The sequence below is a fragment of the Monodon monoceros genome, unplaced genomic scaffold, assembly GCF_005190385.1.
Source record: "Monodon monoceros isolate NGI ecotype Baffin Bay Population unplaced genomic scaffold, NGI_Narwhal_1 Super_Scaffold_19, whole genome shotgun sequence".
Taxonomy (NCBI): domain Eukaryota; kingdom Metazoa; phylum Chordata; class Mammalia; order Artiodactyla; family Monodontidae; genus Monodon; species Monodon monoceros.
The window spans coordinates 80726006-80746582 of record NW_021703775.1 but is presented as its reverse complement, the minus strand read 5'-3'; the positions used below and the strand labels follow the sequence as shown (position 1 = coordinate 80746582).

General features: G+C 39.8%; 1 protein-coding gene across 1 annotated transcript in view; it reads right to left on the bottom strand.

Annotated features, from left to right (window-relative positions):
• Positions 1-19163, bottom strand: part of NOL10 (nucleolar protein 10) — an 86780-nt gene extending 67617 nt beyond the window's left edge. Inside the window, exons 1-9 of the mRNA XM_029232113.1 lie at positions 19008-19163; positions 15041-15086; positions 12666-12764; positions 9910-9987; positions 8616-8653; positions 7276-7412; positions 6471-6536; positions 4968-5028; positions 211-296 (exon numbers count right to left, since the gene is read on the bottom strand). Coding sequence (XP_029087946.1) covers positions 211-296; positions 4968-5028; positions 6471-6536; positions 7276-7412; positions 8616-8653; positions 9910-9987; positions 12666-12764; positions 15041-15086; positions 19008-19073 — 677 coding nt within the window. The 5' untranslated portion in view covers positions 19074-19163. The remainder of the gene's footprint in view (positions 1-210; positions 297-4967; positions 5029-6470; positions 6537-7275; positions 7413-8615; positions 8654-9909; positions 9988-12665; positions 12765-15040; positions 15087-19007) is intronic.
• Positions 19164-20577: the final 1414 nt, after the last annotated feature.

Genomic DNA, 20577 nt, shown 5'->3' with positions numbered 1-20577 from the left:
ACTATATAAATAAGGAATTCCATCTGGCTTCCCCACTTAGTGACCTTTCACAGGAAAGGATTTCTACATAAAACAATCACAAAACCACAACCTCAGATAAACGTGTTTTAAGAGTGTCATCCTTTAGCAACTGATTTTAATTTAGTGTTGATACGTTTGTTTAAATCAGAAGCTGATGAGTATTTAAACTGCGACTTCACTCCCACTTACTCAGAATCAGCTGTGACGCTACTTAAGGCGCAATCTAACAGGCCAACCCTGCCACGCGTCCTCGGGTCCCAGCACTCCACTCGGCCCTAAACAGATAAAACACAGTCATTTTAAATACTAGAATATTTTTAGAAAAATACAAAAAAAAAAAAGTCTCATTGATTATCTCGTGGGGAATAAGAATTTGACTTTTTCTGTATGCAGAAAATTATAAGACACTGATGAAAGAAATTAAAGACGATACAAATAGACGGAGAGATATACCATGTTCTTGGATTGGAAGAATCAACATTGTGAAAGCGACTCTACTACCCAAAGCAATCTACAGTTTCAATGCAATCCCTATCAAACTACCACTGGCATTTTTCACAGAACTAGAACAAAAAATTTCACAATTTGTATGGAAACACAAAAGACCCAGAATAGCCAAAGCAATCTTGAGAACGAAAAACGGAGCTGGAGGAATCAGGCTCCCTGACTTCAGACTATACTACTAAGCTACAGTAATCAAGACAGTATGGTACTGGCACAAAAACAGAAAGATAGATCAATGAAACAGGATAGAAAGCCCAGAGATAAACCCACGCACATATGGTCACCTTATCTTTGATAAAGGAGGCAGGAATGTACAGTGGAGAAAGGACAGCCTCTTCAATAAGTGGTGCTGGGAAAACTGGACAGGTACATGTAAAAGTATGAGATTAGATCACTCCCTAACACCATACACAAAAATAAGCTCAAAATGGATTAAAGACCTAAATGTAAGGCCAGAAACTATCAAACTCTTAGAGGAAAAACATAGGCAGAACACTCTATGACATAAATCACAACAAGATCCTTTCTGACCCACCTCCTAGAGAAATGGAAATAAAAACAAAAATAAACAAATGGGACCTAATGAAACTGCAAAGCTTTTGCACAGCCAAGGAAACCATAAACAAGACCAAAAGACAACCCTCAGAATGGGAGAAAATATTTGCAAATGAAGCAACTGACAAAGGATTAATCCCCAAAATTTATAAGCAGCTCATGCAGCTCAATAACAAAAAAACAAACAACCCAATCCAAAAATGGGCAGAAGACCTAAATAGACATTTCTCCAAAGAAGATATACAGACTGCCAACAAACACATGAAAGAATGCTCAACATCATTAATCATTAGGGAAATGCAAATCAAAACTACAATGAGATATCATCTCACACCAGTCAGAACGGCCATCATCAAAAAATCTAGAAACAATAAATACTGGAGAGGGTGTGGAGAAAAGGGAACACTCTTGCACTCCTGGTGGGAAATGTGAATTGGTACAGCCACTATGGAGAACAGTATGGAGGTTCCTTAAAAAACTACAAATAGAACTACCATATGACCCAGCAATCCCACTACTGGGCATATACCCTGAGAAAACCATAATTCAAAAAGAGTCATGTACCAAAATATTCATTGCAGCTATATTTACAACAGCCAGGAGATGGAAACAACCTAAATGTCCATCATCGGATGAATGGATAAAGAAGATGTGGCACATATATACAATGGAATATTACTCAGCCATAAAAAGAAACGAAATTGAACTATTTGTAATGAGGTGGATGGACCTAGAGTCTGTCATACAGAGTGAAGTAAGTCAGAAAGAGAAAGACAAATACCGTATGCTAACACATATATATGGAATTTAAGAAAAAAAATGTCATGAAGAACCTAGGGGTAAGACAGGAATAAAGACACAGACCTACCAGAGAATGGACTTGAGGATATGGGGAGGGGGAAGGGTAAGCTGTGACAAAGTGAGACAGTGGCATGGACATATATACACTACCAAATGTAAAACAGATAGCTAGTGGGAAGCAGCTGCATAGCACAGGGAGATCAGTTCGGTGCTTTGTGACCACCTAGAGGGGTGGGATAGGGAGGGTGCGAGGGAGGGAGATGCAAGAAGGAAGAGATATGGGAACATATGTATATGTATAACTGATTCACTTTGTTATAAAGCAGAAACTAACACACCATTGTAAAGCAATTATACTCCAATAAAGATGTTAAAAAAAAAATTAACTTTTTCAAACTTTTTACCTTTCCCCTTTTTAGTACTGTTAAATGTTTTATCATTAGCTGCATTTCTTTTATAATTTAAAAGAAGAAAAGAAGGATGGTTAAGAAAAACAAGTGCAAAATGTGATGCATGATCCTTGAATGGACCTTGATTTGGTTGGTGTGGTAGCGGGGAGACGAGTTATGAAAGACATTTTGGTATAACTGGGAAATTATAAATTTGTAAATATTATTGTATCAATGATAAATGTTTAATATATGTACTATAATAACTATCACAGAAGAAATCAAAATCCAACATATAATATAAAAATTAGTACTTCCCTGGTGGCACAGTGACTAAGAATCCGCCTGCCAATGCAGGGGACACGAGTTTGGGCCCTGGTCCGGGAAGATCCCACATGCCACGGAGCAACTAAGCCTGTGTGCCACAACTCCTGAGCCTGCACTCTAGAGCCCGCGAGCCACAAGTACTGAACCCACATGCCACAACTACTGAAGCCCAAGCTCCTAGAGCCTGTGCTCTGCAACAAAGAGAAGCCACTGCAATAAGAAGCCTGCTCACCGCAATGAAGAGTAGCCCCCGCTCGTTGCAGCTAGAGAAAGCCCGCGTGCAACAACAAAGACCCAATGCAGCCAAAAATAAAGAAAGAAATAAATTTATTTTTTAAAAAATTAATGTAAAATGAATTTTAAAGTCTGGTCTAACTATGCATATCAAATTTCAAGCCCCCAGTAATCAAGGTACCCAAGGAATTTCAGGGACCCAGCCTTTGGTCTGGGGGGTTCTGCTGCCCTTTCAACAAGTCTCAGGGCTGGTCTTAAAACAGCTAGTGAGGGCTTCCCTGGTGGCGCAGTGGTTGAGAGTCTGCCTGCTGATGCAGGGGACCCGGTCCGGGAAGATCCCACATGCCGCGGAGCGCCTAGGCCTGTGAGCCATGGCCGCTGAGCCTGCGCGTCCAGAGCCTGTGCTCCGCAACGGGAGAGTCCACAACGGTGAGAGGCCCGCGTACCGCAAAAAAAAAACAAAAAAACAAAAAAAAAACAGCTGGTGAAAGAGCAGCCTGCTCTAATACAAAACTTCTCTTACAGAGCACGCTTCCTGATTTCTAGCCTAACTTACTCTGTAAGGACTCTATTCAAATAAACAATTTTTTCAAGAAAATTATTTTAAAACTTCCCCTTGGTAATCTCAAGAAAAGTAATTAGCAAGATACTGCTTCACTGGCCTGACTCAGGCTTAACAGTATTATAACACTGTCAACACAGTTTTATATGTCTCCATTAAATCAACCTCATGTGTTCCATTTCAAATTTTAATCTTTTAACATAAAAATAATTTTAGTAAAGAAACCTAAATTTCATCCAGATGGACTGGTTTAATAAACTACAGTACATTCAAACAATGGAATCCTATCCATCAGTTTATAAAAATTACTTTAGGCGTTTCCCTGGTGGCGCAGTGGTTAAGAATCTACCTGCCAATGCAGGAGACTCGGGTTGGAGCCCGGGTCTGGGAATATCCCACATGCCACGGAGCAACCAAGCCCGTGCGCCACAACTACTGAGCCTGCGCTCTAGAGCCCGTGAGCCACAACTACTGAAGCCCATGTGCCGAGAGCCCGTGCTTCACAACAAGAGAAGCCACTGAAATGAGAAGCCCGCGCACCGCAACGAAGAGTAGCCCCAGCTCGCCACAACTAGAGAAAGCCCACGCGCAGCAACAAAGACCCAACGCAGCCAAAAATAAATTAATTAATTAAAAAAAAATTAGTTTAGCTTTATAAGTAATTACAAGTACCAATGTATAAAGACGTACATTATATGCCATTACATTAAAAAAAAAAAAAGCAAATGAAGAACCATGGTATAATTTCAATTTTGTGAAAAACTTTTAAAACCATATTACTAACACATATGCATACCTGCACATACACAGAAAAACAAAAAAGGAGAATACTGCAAGCCATTAGAGTTACCTCGGGTGTACGAGGATTTGGCAACTGGAAGGCACAGAAGGGTACTTTTTTAATAATACGTTTTTGACATTTTTACCTTTTTTTTATTAGGAGTATTTAACAATATTGTCATTAAAAAATGCAAATCTAGAAAAACTTCTGGTAAGCATGAAGGACACTGATTGAAAGGTGCTGTAGTTTAAAATGAAAATGTTGTGCATTTATTGAATGCTACTATAGAGGATGTCCAAATCAAAACCCCATATACCTTTCCAGTTTATAATGTTTTCAAATAGGTTCTTTCATGTGATTCTCACCAGCACAGCACCTCTATACAGTTGCCAAGGTAAGTATTATCATCTCCATTTCACCGATGAGAAAAACAAGCCTCAGGGAAAGTCAGTCATAAAACTATCAAGCAGCAGAGAGCTGGGACTGCCTCCTGTTAAGAACAAGGGTGGCAATCATACTGGAGCTGGCAATCCAGCAGCGACTTCAGGTCTCACCCCCGACGATGATGGCCCTCGCAGACCACATCAATGCACAAGGGGCACAGTCTGCAGCAACGGCACAGCTGTACCTCTGTGGAACGTGACCCACGGTCCATACGAAAAGCAAACCAGTGGGCTGTGGCTTCATTAGCACCCTGCTCTTAGGAACCAAGCAACACTGTCTTTAAATAAAACTCCATTCGTTATCAAATACAGAGCAAATGTTCTAAAAAATAAAGTCAACGTACGCTTACCTCTATTGTTCCTGCGGCAAATAAGCCATGCACTGAATTTACGTCACAAACATTATTCTCCCTAAAATAGTAAAGCCATAAGGGAGAGAGTTTTAGCATCTACTTTTGCAGGGGGCGGGGACGACAGACACTCAATACTTTCTAAACAAACAGTAAACGCAATGCTGTGCATAAGGTGGCAGCAGATTCTCTCGCTCATCTGCGTATGAGAAGCACCGAGGCATTGAAGGGGCCAGTGCATTGTACACAGTCCCCGCAGTTTCAGACCCCAGGGTGACACTCTATCTGCCAGGGGACGAGACAAGGAAGGGCTTTCTTCAAAAACACTATTCCACCATCGCGAGAACACGTTTCCCAATATATTTTCTCCCAAAGCAAAAAGAACGCAGGCTATCACTACGCCAATCCTGAGACTTGACCAGCTTGTTGAGTACACTGACCTAGGCTCGTTTTCTTTTTCTGAAAAATGGCATTCACCAATCTCATAGGTTGTTGTGAGGATTAAATGAAAAAACTACATGTTCAGCACAATGTTTAGAGTTTACAAGACAATAAATAAAAGTTGTTATTATAAACAGGAAATTCTGCAACTAAAAAGCATGTAACTTTTTATTATCCAAGGATGCATCGTGACATTACTATAATTTCTGTTTAAAGAAAATAAGAGTATTTCAAATCAATGTGGAAAAGTAACCCAGAGTTTACCTGGTTTTTTATCACTACCTGTTCTTCCAGCCTTTAAAAATCCCCTTCAAAGCAATAAGGAAAATCCAACAGGCTCATTATATACATAGGTGAGAAGTAATCCAGCTTCCACTCTATACTAGCTGTGTGAACTTAAACAAGCTACTTACCCTCTCTGAGTCTCAGCTGCCCTATCTGTAAAATGGAGATAACAACAGTACCTATACTGTAAAAATTTGTTATAAGTTTCAAATGAGTGAATATATATAAAATCCTGAATAACGCTTGGCACATAGTAAGTACTTTCACTACTGTTGTTGTTACTATTACTCAGTATTAATACTATTATGACAGATTCATCCCTAAAGGATTTCTCTATGAATAAAACAAAAGTACAGACCATAACATATGATGAAAAGAAAACGTGAAAAACTCTTAAATGTCTGCCAGCAAAAGCATAACAAAATAAAATAAAAAAATAGTACTCCAAGTTATTTCAAAATTTCTCTATAACAGAAAATATCACAAAACTAAATCATGAATGAAAATTTAAAGAACACAGAAAAAAACAGCAACTGAATTTCTGGAGTGAGTTAAAAACTCTTCACATATATTAAAAAAATTTTTTTTTAATTTTACAACATCCCCAGGTCTTCTAGTGAATTTTTTGTGTGGGAAAAAATTTAATGTTACTCTTTTACCTAAGTTGCCCAGAGCTCTGCTTACAGGCAACACGTGTCATTTGACAACAAAGTGGGCGTCTGGCTTCATCTCCTGGCCAAAATAAATACAGCAGGATTCTTATAACAAAACACTCACGCAGCATCAGTCTGTAGAGGATTCAGGAACCGTCCTTGTTCCAAGTTCAATCTATAAACTTCAGAGCTGTCAAACAATGAATAAAGTGAAAAATCCAGGAAACTAAAATGAACGTTTCTTCAAGCAAATATAATTTTTAGAAACATGGATCTGTCATGAAGCATCACTTCCCTTTGTAAAACTGATACAAAAATGCATTCTAACCCTAAAAGATAACCACCTTACTTGTAAGTTTGTTCATGCATAAAAGTGATTTAAACGACCCATGTGCCAAGGAAATATTATGAAGTCATTAAGTAGGATATTATTTACAAATAACACGGAGAATACAAGATCCAAAATGTATCTATAAGTGTATGTATATAAGACTACAATGAAATAACAATAAAATACTAATAAGGGTTTCCTCTGAGTGGCATAATTATGGGTGATTTTTTTTCTTCTTTATTCTTTTTTATATTTCCCCAATTTTCTAAAATGGATATGACTTATTTTTATAATCATAAAGAAGGTAGCATTTAAGAATAAAAGTTTTAAAATGCATGCAATGGGGCTAAGATACTGACTCCACACCACTGCTACACTACTGGGTCACCCATGTCTCTCTAGATTTAGAGCACCACGCTAATAGAAATCAAGGATGTAATTCCTAAATGAGCCAGTCACTTTGGAACTACACTCTTTGAGCAACCATAAGGCAGGGATAATGTCTTATCCTTCTTTTAATCCCTCTCCTCAATTTTAAGAACAGAAGTTGCTTGGGGAGGTGGAAAGGAGAAAACAAAGGGTGATTAGACCCCAATACCTTGCGCCAACAAAGTACAAGTCACAGGATGGATAATGGTAAGAAAAATCTCTCCCGAACTTTGGTATTCTGGTTTTGTAGTAGAAACCTGATTGTGAATGAAATTCAATGTATCTATCATTATGCAGGAAGACAATCTGAAAATGAAACAAGAAAATTAGTTTGCTTAGGTTAAAGTATTTATTTCATCATCATCACTGAAACCGGCAAAGCAAGAAAATCTCTGATCTCTCTCATCCTTCTCCTTGCTCTTTGTAAACGCATGTGTATAAACACAACTCGCCATGATGGTTAAGAAATGTGTTTGAGAATCAAACCTCTCCATTAGTTACTTAATGCCTTCCTGCATCTTAGATAGGTTTTTGGCAAACTTTACCTTCTAACTGAAAGACTTAATACGAATGCTCTTCATCTATCTGGCACCAGCACTTTGTAATGTAGAGCACTGCTCAGTAACCTCAGCGAGTCATTTCCTATTTTACTTAAGAACACGTTTTAGTAATCTCACTATTATCACACGGAGTTTGATAGGCTCCTTGTATAAATTTAACTTTAACGTATTACAAAGGCATCTTAAAAATCTGCAGATGGTATTGAAAAGCAAATTTATCAAGATCTAGAGAAAATATACTATAAAATTACAAGTCCCAAAACGTACGATAAACGGCTACCACAGGCAAAAGGATAAACTGTACCCCATAGTTTCCAGAACTGAAGACAACATAGAAAGCATGTCAGCTCTGAAAATTCAATTTTCCTTCATGATGACATCTCTAAAAGTTTTTCATTTTAAACTGAATAAGGCACTTTTACCGACAATCTTGTAACTGTTGAAAATTACCACAAGAGTTGAAAGATGCACTAATGGCACCAAAAAAGAAAGAAAAGGAAACATAAATATATTAGCTGTGTCTTGAGCTGTTTCAGTATACGCACAACCACTTATTTGTAGGGTTAAGAAAATTAAACATACAACACTGCTGCTGTACTTTTCACATATGAATAAGAAAACGAAAATAAATGCAATAATGAAAATCACACATCTAGAACACAGGATGGTCTAAAAAGATGACTGCTACCAATTCTTAAAAATATAGATAAGGTCTCATTCATACATGCTATGGCAAACTTATTTCGATATTAGACTGGCCAAAGGCTATCTCTATCCCATACATGTGACAAACTAAGTATATATTAATAGAAAACAATAGGTTTTATTTTACTATACAGCCATTTTAAATTTAACAATAGAAACATCATAAAAACACTTATCATAAAAACAAATCCCTCTCATTCATTTCCTGAGGACAGGCAGGATAAACCAACGCTACAAAGCATACCTTTGAATAGTCATCAGACAAAGTTTCAAAGGTGACAACTGAAAAATAAGGAATAGGAAAAATACAATTATCAGTCCATTTTTTTAATAAAAATACAAATTTGATGCAAAGATTCTAACTCAACACAAATACTATATACAAATGCTGGGTTTTTCTTCCCTTTTTGCACCTACATAACACAAGAACAAAGTTTCCATGCTATATTGCCCCCCCCAAAACACCAAATGGAAAATTAAAAGCTTTATAGTTTCTTTATACAGATCAGCTAGATTTTCTACAGAACTGAAGCAAATTAAATAATAAATTTACAAAACATAATGACTTCTAAATTTTGTCACAGTTTTTCTGAGATGTTCAAAGTAAAACAACAAACATTAAAAACTCAAAACTTTTTGCTTTAAAAAAGGTAACAGTAACTTTTTACTCATTCATAGTATACCTGCTAAATGAAAATAAAGAATGAAAACAGTTATTATTAGCAGCACATGGAGTTTGTACTGTTTTTTAAAAAGAAGACAGTGAAACAAGTTAAGAGAATACATAATCCCATTAACTTCTTTTCCCTCAATCTCAAACATGGGGCCACCTGACAAAAATACCTGAACTCTCCCATTTCAACCTGCGCCCTGTGCCAGGCAGAATTCTAAGAATGACCCCGCTGACCTTCCCCCCCAGGGCAGTCCCCTCCTCTGGAGAGTGTGGGTGGACGCTATCAATGTGAGGAGACACCGCTCTTGTGATTACATCACGTTCTATGGCAAAGGAAAGATTTATAATCACACGAGCCCTTTCAAAGCAGAGTTTTCTACAGCTGGTGGCAGAAGGGGTAGTCAGAGAGATTCAGAGCACGAGAAGGATCCAATGAGCTGCTGCTGGCTTGAAGGAGGAGGGGACCAAGTGAGGAGGAATGCAGGGCTCTCTAGAAGCTGAGCATGCCCCCAGGCTGACAGCCAGCAGCAGAGGGGTCCCTAGCCCTACAACCAAAACAAACTGCATTCTGCCAACATCCTGTAAGTTTGAAAAGGGGTCTTGCCCAGGGCCTCTGGAAGAGTCCCACCTGGCTGACACCTTGAGGTCAGCCCTGAACACAGAACACAGAACACAGAAAAGCCTGGACGGACTTTACCTACAGAGCTGTGAGCTAATAAATGAATCTTTTTTAAGCTGCTGCGTTTATTGCAATTTGTTACACAGCACAGAAAACTGATACACAACCCATGCCCATTTCAAAAAGCAGAAAAGCAGCTAAAAATAAAAACTATTTTTGTGATTTCAAATATAACCTCTTACTTACCTTCTGAATCTAAACACCTTTCAAACTTCAAGGATAATTGATAGGTGTCATAACATCGAACTCGAGGTTTGTATGTTCCTATAAAAAAATTTAATGTGATGTAAAACCTAAAGGACATACTTTTCATTATCAATATCCTGCAGATATGTTGAGTATACTTTTTGTTTAGAGGTAAGTAAGATTCATTATAAGCATATCAAACAAAAAGAATTTAAAAGCAGGCTCTCCTAAAATGGACGGCTAGTGGGAAGCTGTTGCATAGCACAGGGGGATCAGCTTGATGCTTTGTGACAATCTAGAGGCCTGGGATAGAGAGGGTGGGAGGGAGGCTCAAGAGGGAGGGGATGTGGGGATATATGAATACATATAGCTGATTCACTTTGTTGTACAGCAGAAACTAACACAACACTGTAAAGCAATTATACGCCAATAAAGATATTAAAAAAAAAAAAGCCCTCTCCAACATCCCAAGGGAAAAATGAACAAAGGATATAAACAAGCAAGACACGGAAAATGTATACACCTGTGTATGAAATACAAATAACTAATCAACTTCACAAATAACCTAACAAAGTAGATTTTTTAAAAATTAGTTTTTGCCAATATTTATAAAATAGATAAATAATAAGAACCTGTTGTATAAAAAATAAAATTCAAAAATTCAAAAAAATTAGTTTTTGTCTATCAAATGGCAAAGATGAAAAACTGGTTAGTATCTATATTGAGAGTGATGTTCAAAAAAAGTTCTCTCATACTTTGGTGATAAGTATAAATTATTAGAAATTCTTTGGAGGACAATCTGGCAATATCTGTAAAACATGTGATGCTCATACACCTTATATCTGTATTTCAACTTATACAAATTTATTCTACAGAAACACACCCATAAGTGTACCAAAGACATGAAGAATGTTCACCGCAGCATTATTTACTGATGGCCAAAAATTGAAAGCAAATTAAATGTCCACAGATAGGGAAACGGTTAAATAAATGATGGTAAATCATTATAGAGGTTATAAAGAGGATGACGCAGACCTGTAACTCCTGACATGGAAAGCTGCCAAAACATATTACAAAGTGAAAGGGAGAGTGGGTACAGCGGGTGCAGTGAGGGCTGCAGAGTGGCGCTTATACTGTGATCTGGCTTTTGTAAAACTCAACAATGACAGTGTCAGTACTCTGTACAGAAAGAAGATGGAGGAATAAGCACAGTGATATCTTGTGTATTTTAGTGCAATCTTAGGGCCTTTCACATTTTATCTTATGTATTTCTATAATGTTTGCATTTTTTATAAGTTTATCATGAAAAGAAAAAGACTGACTTTTAAAACCACTAAGGATATTTTTAAAAGAAAGGAATGAAGTAGTCCTATGTTTTCTGGCATGGATCAAAGCCCAAGATCTCATTTAAAAATAGTATATAGTATAGTATATATACACACACATACTCTATATACAATATATGTGTTACATATAATCTATAATTAAAATTTAGATTCTGAACATAAAACTGGACGCTAAAAAATGTGGATAGTGTTAGTAATGAGACAACCATTAACACAGAACAAAAGAGACTAGCACGTGGATGTATAAAAGTTGTCAAATAAGAAAGTGGTTGGAAAAGAGATATAGATGGATAATGTTAAGCCAACAAAAAAATTTAAGTGGACAATACCCAGGATATATGTAGCAAAATCACAACCATAAAAAGGTTGGGTAATGCTGTTCTAACTTATAATATATTAAAAGTTCCCTATATTTGTTGACTTTTTGATACTGATGAATACTGCTAACATAAAATCTTAGTGACATAAAAAATACTAGTACATGACAGAGAAAATCATTACGGTAAAAATGCCCTTTCCTGGAACCATCATTCATCGCTGGTGGGAGCGCAAAACGATCTGACTGCTCTGGAAAACCATATACCTACCCTCTGACCCAGCAATGTCCTCAAAACAGACTTGGACAAGACGGTTCATAATGCTTTACCAGTAACAGTCGAAGAATGAAAATAGCCCAGGTGTCCACCAAATGAAGAATAAATTAACAAAGTGTGGCATATTCCTATAAGGAAATACCATTTGCTAATAAAGAAAGAACACATTACTGACACGTATAATGACATGAATAAACCTGAAATATGAAGTCCTAGATGAAATAAGTCTTACACAAAAAAAATACATAGTGTATGACTGCATTTACACGAGTCCATTTAAAACAGACTACACTTGTCTGTGGTGAAAAAATAAATCACAGCAGCGGCCGGCTACACATGAGTGGGAGCAGGGATTGACTGTGGGGGGCATAACGGAATGCTCCGGATGAAAGAATGTTTTGTATCTTGGTAGGGGTTTGGGCTACACAGGCGTATGCATTTGTCCAAACTCATCAATGTACTTATACAAATTTATCTTTAAAAAAAAAAAGCCATAAACGAATACTGAACTCTAGTTAATGAGGTATTTAGGGGTGAAGTATACTAATACCTGCAACTTACTCTGAAATGTATCAAGATACAGGATGGATTGATGGATGGCACAAAGACGGGTAGACAGATATGTGATAAAGCAAATACAGTAAACTATTGAAGAATCTAGGTGACAGGCTGTTCACTGTACAGTTTTTTCAATATTTCTATATGTTTGAAATTTTTAAATAATAAAATGTCAGGGTAATTTTTAAAAAGTGACCTTTCCCATCATAACATTTCCTGCTACGAAGTATATGTAAATCATAACCAAAAAGATGCTTACCGGCTGCTAAAATATACTGTCCATCTTTTGATACCTTAATAGTGGTACAAACAGTAGGCATTTCAAAATCCTGAATAAGTTCAATTCTCCTACGGACATCTACAAAGAAAGAAGATAAATAACTGGTTTAACCGCCATGTGCTTACTCTTGTGTCCAGGAAGACAGTATTCAGAGCGGGGTCACTACCAATGGCAACGTCCCTGTGCCTCCCAGCCTCGGGAAAGCGCACGGACACAGCCCCGCCCATGACACAGCAAGCTCTTCTCTTAGCTCATACCTTATTTTTCTAAACTAAGTATTTTATTTTTATTTTTCAAAAAGGAAAAAGTGTCATCGTTAATTGGAAAAAAAAAATGTCCATAACAGTGCATCAAACATCCAGTTTCAAGCCCGGGATAAAGGGGCAACAGAATAAACATTAAACCACTATTGTTATTCAATCATGGATCATGGCTAAGACAAAAATCTTTACCATTTTTTCTCCTAAATAATAACAAGTCTAAACCTTTAAAATCTTAACTTTATATAAGAAGCTGCTACCAAGCTGACTTTTGCCTCTTTGTGGCAGCACTGATCTGCGGCCAAGAAGATCCAGGCTAGAGGAAGCCTTAGAGCAATCTCTGGGTCAAAACACTTAAACGTACTCTCACAAAACCTGGTTCCCTGCAACAAGAAAGTGTGGATTCTTGCTGGCTGCTACTGTAACAATGCGCCCACTGTGAGGACTGTGTATGACTCTCTGGCACATTACTGCCTTGTTCACTAAACCAACCAACTGAGCAGGAATGGCCCACTAAATTTGGAAGACACACGATACTCTTGAGATGGGCTGGAAAGGAGTCAATGAACAATTTTGTCCTCTAAGTAATCTGAACCTGTTTTCTTACACACTAGAACACTGGAGTGGAATGAGAGAATCAGAAGAAATCAAAATCAGTAAGCACTGTGAAAGCAGCAATTATTCTTTTCCTTTGATTTAAAGTTGTAATTTTCTAATTTTATATAAAGCCTACTTCTTCTCCAAGATGCTTGCTTTGACGTATTTATCTCACATCCAGAAACCTTTTCAATATCTTAGGTCTTTGATTTTCAGAAAATAACTTGAACAAAATATGTGGGAACTTAATCATCTTTCAACTATGACAAGTTGTAATAGAGAAAATTTAATGAAAATTTGTCCAAAATGATTTAAGTTAAAAACTGATCTTACAAACCTATCTTCCCTGCTGTCATAACTTAAAGAATCAAAATCTTCTACAATGACCATATGTTCATGTTCATATGTACTGTATGTAAAATTACTTCGTTCAGAAAGAAAATGTCCATTGTCTCTATAGCTCAAAAACTGACAAATGGATTTAACAAATGGAAAAAGATATGATACACTGGAAAACAAAGTGATTATGGAACTGTTAGGAGAGCTAGTCCTTCTATGACTGCTTGCATTCCTATTGGTCTTGCTGGGTATGGCAAGACTGTGAGGCCCTGGCCACTCCTTTACCTGAGCCATTTCTCAGCATTATTTATGCAGCTGGGAACCTCCACAGGTGAGTCTCCTCTAGACAAAGAGCAGGCGTGTCTACTCCTTGCTGTAAAGGCAGTGGACTTCTCAAGTTCAGTGTTCCTCAGCTGCAACACAAACCCACTGCATGCAGTGCACCCATCTGGGCCGCACTGAGTGCCCTTGTGGAACTTGGGCAGGGGGGTGACAGAGCATGCTGGTGATCATGCTATCTGCTGTGCCGCCTGAGTAATGCAGCCCTTGTCTCTGACCCAGGAGTCTTACGTCTTCTGCTATCATCCATGAAACAGTAACAAGCTAACTTACTAGTGCTTAAGTAGGTAAAATCAAACCCTATACCCACGGGACTGTATCAAGCACAACAAAGGTTTTCTTAAGAAGGAAAAGGGGGCTTCCCTGGCAGTGGTTAAGAATCCACCTGCCAATGCAGGGGACACGGGTTCAAGCCCTGGTCCGGGAAGATCCCACCTGCCGTGGAGCAACTAAGCCTGTGCGCCACAACTACTGAGCCCGTGTGCCACAACTACTGAAGCCCACAGGCCTAGAGCCCGTGCTCCGCAACAAGAGAAGCCACTGCAATGAGAAGCCCGTGCACCGCAAGGAAGAGTAGCCCCTGCTTGCCCCAACTAGAGAAAGCCCGCGCACAGCAACAAAAAAACCCAACAGAGCCATAAATTAATTAATTAATTAAAATTTTTTAAAAAAAGAAGGAAAAGGGCAGGAAGTTTATTTTCCACTGCATGAATTCCACTGTGTTTTTGTAAACCTTCACTTAAATATGATAACAATAAATGAGAAAAGCATTATAACGTGGATCACAAATGTAGCTGAAATGAAAAAAATAATACTCACCAACATCTTTCTTCTGAAGTGCTCTCTTTTTTCTGTCAGAAAGCCACTTAAAGAAAACAAAGAGACTTTATTTTAAAACATATTTACTTGAATTGTTTCTCTGCTTACAAAAATAATACATGCTCATATTAAAAAATTGAAACTTCACAGGAATATATAACATAGAAAATGAAAATACTCTGTAATCCTAACCCTACTGTTAACATCCTGTTACATGGATTTTTTTCTGGTATATATTTACATATACTAGACAATAAATTTTTAGAACTACTATATTTTATACAAGAGAAAACTAGTTCATCTAATCAACCTAAGGGAAAGGAGTAAGCCTCAAATATTATGGGTTATAACTAACATATGGAACTTTAAGTGAAATTTTAAAAAGCAAACATTAAATGGAGAAAGTTTCTTAAAGAAATATATTTTTTACAAAACATAAACCTAGATAAATAAACCTGACCAAATAGCTGACACTTGATAATAAAGAAATGATACTTTTAAAAGTCACATTCGCTGACACTAGATTTTGTTCTGTAATTCCTGTACCTTATTTTAGCTTGCAGCGTAAGTCCATTGCATGAACAGATGCCAACGATGAAGCACTAACCAGTTACGATTACCTTAAAGCAGTGGTTCACAACCGGGGGCAATTTTGCCTCCGAAGGGCATCTGGCAATTCTTAAAGTGTACTTGGTTGCCACAATGGGAAGGGGTGGGCACTCCTGGCACCTAGTGGGTAGAGGTCAGGGATGCTGCCAAGCCTCCTACAATGCACAGGACAGCCTGTACAACAAGCATTGTCCAGCCCAAAATGTCAATAATGACGAGGTTAAGAAAACATACCCTCAGGAGATCAAAGAAAAGCAAGAGAAAAATTAACAGATGTCATTTCTAAAAGCAGAAACCCAGTGTACAGCCCATGTTAGACACAGGACATTATAATCTTGAGGGCTCTCTGGTCATGTAGCCCCACTCCTGAAGACCCTAAGTGTGACGCCTGAGGCAGTGTGGACGCTGGAACAGGTGTCACTCTTTGAAGGGCCTCAGTCTGAGCCAGAGCTCTCCTCCTGCCTTGTGTTTAGGGCATTGATTTACAGGTCTGTGCTAGTCTTTGTGATTATACTGCTCTGATTTCATTTTAGGCAGAAATGTTTCAATTAAAGGTGATGTTAAACTATATTTCTGGGCACTCGATACATTCTTCTACATCAACTTAATAGAAGCAAAACAAAGGGCTTCTCGTTTCATAGGGGATTCGATTTCCTCTTCTCAGGGAGTTATGCTAAAGAAGGGGGCAGTTCATTCAATAGCTGGTCTCACACATCAGGAGCTTGGGGCAAAGGGGAGGGGACTGAGATTGCCTTCTAAATGGGAGCCTGGGACCTAAAAGAGCCAGAAATTCCTTACAACGGTGACGATGGAAAAGAGTTGAAAAATGATGAAAAAACAGCTCACTCTGCAGTTTCTGTACACACTGACAGCACTACAGGAGAGCACACCAGACAGAGTCAGCACGGGGCAGGAATGAACCAGTCTAAGTTTTAAAAGTTCAACAAAGAACTGAAAGTTGTCACTGATATCAGGCATCCTCTTTGTGTTCTACAAAATCACAGCTGATAGAGAACGTCACTTTACCGATGCCAAAGAATTTAACCAGAAACCCAGCAAAAGAGCTCTGGAAATGCTGATGACCTAATTCTCTCACTGGACAGGCATCCCGCCATTGTTGAAAAAAAAACAAAAGAAAAGAAAAGAAGAAAAAAAAACAACACCCTGCTTGATCTTACATTTGAAGTAGGTAAAGCAAAATAGGCAATTTGTTGATAAGTCAGAATTACTTTAAAAGAAGATTTAGAGAGATTCCCTAACAGGATACACATACCCGTGTACTCAACATTTCCACCTGATGTTTATTAGAACATCAAACCTTCAGTATCAAAAATAAAAGTTTTCATGCCTTTTGCTCACTACCTTCCCCTGACCCCCAATGTGCTCAATTCTCCATTTCAGTTATCAGCAACACCGTGTACCCAGTTATTCAGATCCACACCCTAAGAGTTCTCTCTTGACTCCTTCCTTCACCTCAGCTCCCTACGACTATCCAACCCATTAGCAAGTCCCATTAGCCTACCTCCAAAACACCTCCTTTACCCCACCCAGTCTTAGCATCTCCTCTGCTACCATCCTAGCCAGAGCCACCCGTCTCTCAGTTGGACCATCTAACTCATCCCCACTCACACCCTCCCCAGCTGCAGTAATTTACCAGAGAGCAGCCAGTCTGAAACCCAGCAACAGCTTCCAACAGCACTAAGAATAAAACCCTAATTTCCTGCCTTGGCCTACAAGGCCCACCTCTCCAGCCTCAGCTGTCCCCACCCTCTTGCCCCACTGAGCATTCCACAGCCACAACCGTGCTTCTCCTGTTTCTCCAACGTGCCAAGTGCCTTCCATTGTGGGTCACTGACACCTTCTGTTCCCTCAGTACGGAAAACTCTTCCTTTCTCCCATCTTCAAAAGACTCAATCCTTTTCATCAACCAAGTTTCTGTTCAAATGTTACCCCCTTGTAGAGGGGCCTTCCCTGAGGGCTTGAGTCCAAACCACTTTCTCTAAACAATTCATCCACAAGTGCTCTCTTATAGACACTCAAAGCACTTTTCAGTATCTGAAGTTGTCCTATTTGCTTACTTATTATCCTTTTCCCCAACAGGGAACCTTATCTGACCGGTTCATCACGTATCCCAACACTGAGAACAGGGCTGCCTGCAGGTACTCACATCTCAGCAAATGTGCAGAACGAAAGAACAAAATGAGAAGGATCATGCTGTGTGACAAACAGCTGGAGAACAAGGAGTTATTTAACCTGAATTCTGAGAAGAGTCTAATCACTGGCTCCAAATCTTTTAGGGTCAGACACAAGGAAGAGTTACACTTATTCTGATTTCCAAGGGCAGGACTCAGAGCAACCGTGGCATGTAGAAAGGGGGCGTGTTTTGTTTGTTTGTTTGTTTGCGTTATGCGGGCCTCTCACTGTCGTGGCCTCTCTCGTTGTGGAGCACAGGCTCCGGACGTGCTGGCTCAGCGGCCATGGCTTACGGGCCTAGCCGCTCCGCTGCATGTGGGATCTTCCCGGACCGGGGCACGAACCCGTGTCCCCTGCATCGGCAGGTGGACTCTCAACCACTGCGCCACCAGGGAAGCCCAGGGGGTGTGTTTTAAAACAACTGTCTAACAAGCAGTCTCAAAATGGAAGAGCTTCTGCCAAAAGTTTCTTCTCACTGGCAGTGCTTCGACAGCAGCCTGACCAGCACTTATGAGAAATAACATACAAGCTACAGAGCCTAGGCAGATGACTCTGGACAAGTCACCCTTCCCCTCGCTGGAACTTTTGCATATTTTCAACATGAAAAGATTGGAAGAGAATGGCTGACTTTCCAAACGCCTTCCAATTCTGATGTCCTAAGACTCAACGAAATCGAGTTAAGTTCAGCAAGGTTCAAAAATACTGCCGTCCACATCATAAATGCTGCTGACACAAAGTCTGCATTTCTCTTCACTGCTGTATTTCTAGAACTTGGCATATAACAGGAATTCAACGAAGAGCTGATGAGCGGGCATTAAAGTGGGGGAGAAATACCTGTCAACCAATCTGTCCACGTTTTCCTCCTCGGTGTGGCAGCGGCTGTGAACATTATACAAGCCCAAAGGTACAGCTCCTCTGTTCTAGAGAACTTTACTCGCAAAAAGTTCAAGCCAACTCATCAATCCCGATCACCCCTCGGCCCAGGCTCTGGCGCGGTAACAGCACTGTCCTCGTCTCCCAGCACCGACCAGCTCCCCCAGGCACCGTCCCTGGACTCTGGGCCTCCCCTAGTCTGGGGCCGGCCCGGGCCCAGCTGAAACTACCAGGAACAGGGAGGAGGAAAGGGGCGGCTGCCCCGCGAAGAGGAGGACCCGACGTGACTCACCTCGGGAAGGGACTTGCCGCAGCTGAGACTGTAAATCTTCACTTCGTTGAGGCTGGAGACCTGCATCGCGGCGCCGAGGAGCAGCCACCCCCGTTCCCGTCCGGGACGCTGCAGTGCACGCAAGCACCGTAATCTCAGGGCCTCCGGGAGCGCGAGCGCCTGGGCGGCGTGGGGCCGGGGGGCGGGCGCTGGGTGATGACGCACTTCCGGGCGCCGGGAAAAGCGCCGGTCCCGGAAGTGGGAAAGTGGCGGAGTTAGGGAAGGCTAACTAGTGAGGTCCTGGAGTCGGTGGGGCTGGGAGCGACCTTAATATAGGGAGGGCGAAGAACTGCTTTCCCTTTTCTCAGCAGGGAGGAGCAGGAAGCTCTTAGGGTCTCTGCTCAGGCCGAAGGGTCTAGGTACCCGGGAGGGCGAGGCTGTCTGGGCTGACTGAGGCTTTGGGGGGGCCCGGTCAGGGAATCCAGGGAGAGAATGCGACCTGGAAGCGAATTCAAAGTGGAAGTGAGTTCTTTTCTCACCAATGTTCCTGCAATATTCCATTAGAAATAAAAGCTTTTTTAAAATGATATTAAATATTTTCATCTGGAATTGACATTCATTCTGCAGGGGAGCAAAATTTACCATCCCAGAATGTCTTTTTGGCGTGCGTATTATTTCTAACTGAAACCAATCAAGGCCCAAAAGACACAGGAAAAAACTTTGACCTTCCCCTTTACTGTCTAGAAGAATGTAGATGGAGGACCTGTTCTAGCAAGGGCGCTGTCGCCATGGATAACTAGAGTGTGAACGGTGTGGTAAACAGGGAGCAACCTAGCAAAGTCTGTTAAAATTCCCCTCTGTGTCCCATTGTCTCTGTGATACCCAGCAAGCATTTGTTTACCAAACATTTGCTTTCTAATCTCCATGTCAGTTGCCTTCCTCGCTTTTGAAGTCTCAAACCAGTACCCGAAACAATCTTTTTTGTCTTTAGCCGAAGATGGTATTTAAGATGAGGGTTTCCAGCATTTTGGTGCATTACTCAGTTTTCCTGGGTCCCTCCCATGTATACATGTTATTACACTTTTGTTTGATTTTCACATATTAATCTGATGTCAATTTAATTCTTAGACTAGCCAAAAGAACCTAGAAAGGTAGAGAAAATTTTCTTCCTGGCAATCTCACTAAATAAGGAAAGAAAAGAAAAAGCATAGTAAGAAGAGGGGAAAAAAGGTAAAAGAAGAGGTGATCAGGGAAGAAATGGATTTGAACCTGATGTTTTTTGAGATGGGTGTGTGACAGTATTGACAGACAGACCCTCACTTAAGTATCGTTTTCAGAAAGTTCACAAACTTTCTCTGTTGATCATCCAGTTACTTAGAGACTGTTGCCTAGATCTGAGGACTTAAGAATTCTTGGTGTGGTTAGATGAAACTTCAGCAGAAAGTGTCGGTTAACTGTGCAAAAGGGTCCTTTTGAAACTGGAGAGTAGTACTCACTCTACTTTCATGTAACTGAGGTGGGTCACTTTGAGCACAAGCTATATTTTTCATGGCAGAATAAGGACTTCTGAGCTCAACAATTTTGTTCCTAT